The 4,129-nt window shown below is 40.0% G+C and overlaps 1 protein-coding gene across 1 annotated transcript; it reads right to left on the reverse strand.

Moving 5' to 3' along the window:
• Positions 1-2,467: 2,467 nt before the first annotated feature.
• On the reverse strand, positions 2,468-3,678 carry LOC476208 (putative PDZ domain-containing protein PDZK1P1). Its single transcript, XM_038525580.1, has one exon. The coding sequence runs from the start codon at positions 3,661-3,663 to the stop codon at positions 2,581-2,583; it is 1,083 nt and encodes a 360-aa protein (XP_038381508.1). The 5' UTR covers positions 3,664-3,678; the 3' UTR covers positions 2,468-2,580.
• Positions 3,679-4,129: the final 451 nt, after the last annotated feature.

The raw sequence follows: 4,129 nt of genomic DNA on the forward strand, positions 1-4,129 counted from the left end.
TATATGGAAGTTGGGTTTCAGTAATTAATGGCAATAAGTGGAGGGTATCATGCTGAGTGAAGTAAGTCAATCGGAGAAGGACAGTCGTCATATGGTTTCATTCATATGGGAAATATAAGAAATAGTGAAAGGAATTATTATTATTATTTTTTTTTTGTGAAAGGAATTATAAGGGAGAGGAGTGGAACTGAGTGGGAAAAATTATAGAGGGAGACAAACTATGAGAGACTCCCTAAATCTGGGAAACAAACAAAAGGTTGCGGAAGGAGAGGTGGGCGCCGGGTCGGGGTAAATGGGTGACGGGCACTGAGGAGGGCACCTGATGGGCTGAGCACTGGGTATTATATTATGTGTTGTCAAATTGAATTTAAATTAAAAAATGTAAATAAAAAATAATAAAGAAATAAAATCTCAAAATGGAAAAAAAAAATGTCAATAAGTTTTCCGAGAGGTTACCAATTTACACTCCAATCATCAGTTTATGAGAGTCCCTTTTGACCCACTTCCTCACCAACACTTGTGATGGCTAGTTGTTTCTTTTTTTAACAGTTCAAGTCAGTGTTGAGGGGTTGCTCATTTTGGTTTTATTTGCATTTTCCTTTTTAAAAAAATTTTTTTTTGCCTCTTCCTGATTGCTAATGCAATTGAACCCTTTTTCATATGTTTATTAACTTCTGGATTTTCTCTTTGAAGTGCCCATGCAAATATCTTGCCCATTTTGCTATTGGGCTGTCTTTTTCTGATCCATCTTTAGGCATCTTCTTTTATATTCAGTATGTGAATCTTTAGTCAGGTATACATATTGCACATACTCAGTGTGTGCCTCACTTCTTTACTCTCTTCATAGTGTCTTTTGTTGAAGCTTTTACTTAGTAGTAGTGTCTTTGGATAAATGGAGATGTTGACTTTAATGTAGCCCATTTTATCAATCTTTTCCTTTATGGTTAGTGCCATTTTTTGCCTCTTGAAAGGTTTTTCCTTACTCTAAGGTCATAAAGATATTCTCCTCAATTATCTCCTGGAGTGTTAGTATTTGCTTTTCACACTTGTATATAAAATCTACTTGGAATTGGGATGCCTGAGTGGCTCAGCGGTTGGGCGTCTGCCTTTGGCTCAGGGAGTGATCCTGGAGTTCCGGGATCCAGTCCCACATCAGGCTCCCTACATGGAGCCTGTTTTTCCCTCTACCTGTGTCTCTGCCTGTCTCTCTATGTCTCTCATGAATAAATAAATATTTAAAAAATAAAATCTACTTGGAATTTATTGTTTGTATACATATGAAGTAAAGGATAACTTCCATTTTAAAAAATATTGATATCCAATTACCCCAATACATTTTACTTCTGCTGCTCTATGGAGCTATCTTTTAAATAAATCAAGTCTATATATGCATAGGTCTGTTTATGTGATTCCCATTCTAATTCATTGCTCTAATGTATCCTTAAGTCACTGTTTTAATTACACATTATTGTTGTAATCTGTAGTCAATATTCATTGGGATTTACCCATGCATTTGCCTTTTCTATTGCTTTCTCTTCCTTCCTGCATCCCATACTTTCATCTGAATTTGTTTCCCTGCTACCTGATGGCTATTTATCAGTACAGGTTCTCAGGAGAGGAATTTTCTCAGTTTCTGTTTTTTTGAAAAATATTTACTTTTCCTTCACTCTTGAAGAATACTTTTGTTGGATTTAAAATTCTAGGTTAGGGGTCCCTGGGTGGCTTAGAGGTTTAGCGCCTGCCTTTGGCCCAGGGCGTGATGCTTTTTTTTTTTTTTTTTAAGATTTTGTTTATTTATTCATGAGAGACACAGAGAGAAGCAGAGACACAGGCAGAGGGAGAAGTAGGCTTCATGCAGGGAGCCCAACGCGGGACCCGATCCCAGGACCCTGGGGTCACGCCCTGGGCCAAAGGCGGACGCTCAACCGCGGAGCCCCCCAGGCGTCCCTGTCTTCAAACTTTTGTATCACCAGACAAATGTTACACACAAATGTGCCAGGCACTTCATGGCAGATTACACCCAGTGAGGAAGGTCATCTGATTTGTCTTGCAGTATAACTATTCCATGTTTGCTTGTATTGGTCATGTTGTACATTAGGGATTGAGGAACTACTTGCTTTGGATTTATGACTTCTTCTAGGGATTTTTTTTTTCATTTTTAATGGCATCTATTTTAACAATCACAACATTCTTACAAAAGCATAATTTTAATAGGCTTATCTGCTCAGATATTTTATAGCAGCTCTCACATAGACAGATTTATGAATCATCTTTAGTGCACAAGGAGCCTATAGAATTAAGAAATATCATCATATAGAGAAATGTAGTGAAGTTGAAGCTTGAAAGAGATCACATGTAAAGAATCTGGTTGCTGCCTTAAATTGACCATAAATAAGCCATCTACTGCAATAGTCACCCCCAAGACAAATAACAACAGAAGACAGTCACACATGATGAAGTGGTTCCCAGAGGAGTTCTTCTCTAATAGAGACAGTAAATGGGTGTCAGCTCATTCCTCGGGAAAGGATTCGTACTAAATACCCAGAAACAGCTGTGAGCCAAAGGCATTATTTGCTTTCATCACATCTCTGTGTCTTCAGAATTGGAAGAAGAATGTGAGGCTGTACTGTGAGCTCGTTCTTTTGCCACATGTGACTCGAGCTCTGGTTCTGCCAGTGTTTCTTCTTTGGAATCAGGAGTTTCATCCAGTGGATCAGCCATGGAGGAAACAACAGGGATTTTCTTAACCTGGAAATAATCATAGGCCTTCTTTCCACAGACCAGGAGTGTGACATTCTTCCCACTGCTCTGGATTCTGTCTACCACCTTCTCATAGGGTTCATCCACCACCTTCGCTCCATTCACTTCAATGATGATATCTTCATCCTCCAACCCTGCCAATTCAGCAGGGCTGCCCTTCTGTACCTCTTTGATGAAGGATCCTGGCTGACCCTCAATCGCGTTTAAGTGGAAGCCATAGCCATTTTCGCCTTTAACCAGCCTGCAGAGCTTAGGCTTATGATTTCCTACTTCCTCTGTAGTATCTGAACTTGAAACCTCTGGAGGAGCAAGAGTAGGAGCTGGAGCCTCCTTGACAGAACCATTAGGCAGTTCTTGACTTTGATGGTAGAGAAATGAAGAAAAATGAGCCAGTCTGTACATGTTGTCTGTCTCTTTGTCTACCACCAGCAGCGAAGTCTGATCTCCGCCCTTTCTAATCATTTCCACCACACTGTCATGATCCAGGGATTCCACAGACTCGCCATTGACAGCCACCAGCAGGTCATTGTTCTTCAAGCCAGCCTCCTCTGCTGGACTTCCAGAATCTATGTCCTTGATGACTTGACCTTTCTGTTCTGGACCTGCCCTCAGATAGAAACCATATCCATTGCCTCCCTTCTTCATCTCTACGACCTGAGGCTGGTGGGGTAACAGTTTCAGACTGGCTGTTTCTCTCTTCAATTCTATCTTCTGCTCAGTATGGAGCTTGTCAGTCTCCTTGACCACCAACAGGAACATGACATGATTTCCGGAGTTCTTCACCTTTGCAACCACTTCCTCATGGCTGGCATCTTCTACATTCTCTTCATTCACTTCAATCAAGTGATCACCTGCCAAGACACCAGCTTTCATAGTCACACCTTGAGGTGTTATATCAGTCATGTACACTCCCTTTTCCCTTGGAGGGTTTTCAGAGAGAAGCCATAGCTGTTCCCTTCCTTCACCAGGTAGCAGTTCCTTATTGGGCTGCTTGCATAGAGCCTGCTTCTCCCTCTGCCTGTGTCCCTGCTTCTCTCCCTCTCTCTGTGTCTCTCATGAATAAATAAATAAAATCTTAAAATAAAATAAAATAAATAAAATTCTAGGTTAGTAATATTATTCTCAGACCCATAAATATATTATTTCATTGTATCATTTTTATTTACTTTTTGTCTATTGAGAAGATGGCTCTCTGTGCAACTGTTGTCCTTTGATGACTGTCCTATTTCTCTTGCCTTTGTAAAGGCAGCTGGGATTCATTGGGTTTGCTATGATATACCTATGTATGAAATGTTTTAATCCTGCTTACAGTTTTTAAGGATTCTTAAATCTCTAGTTCAATATTTTTCATCAACACCTATCTCTTTAA

The sequence above is a fragment of the Canis lupus genome, chromosome 1 (genome assembly GCF_011100685.1).
Source record: "Canis lupus familiaris isolate Mischka breed German Shepherd chromosome 1, alternate assembly UU_Cfam_GSD_1.0, whole genome shotgun sequence".
NCBI classification, from domain to species: Eukaryota; Metazoa; Chordata; class Mammalia; order Carnivora; family Canidae; genus Canis; species Canis lupus.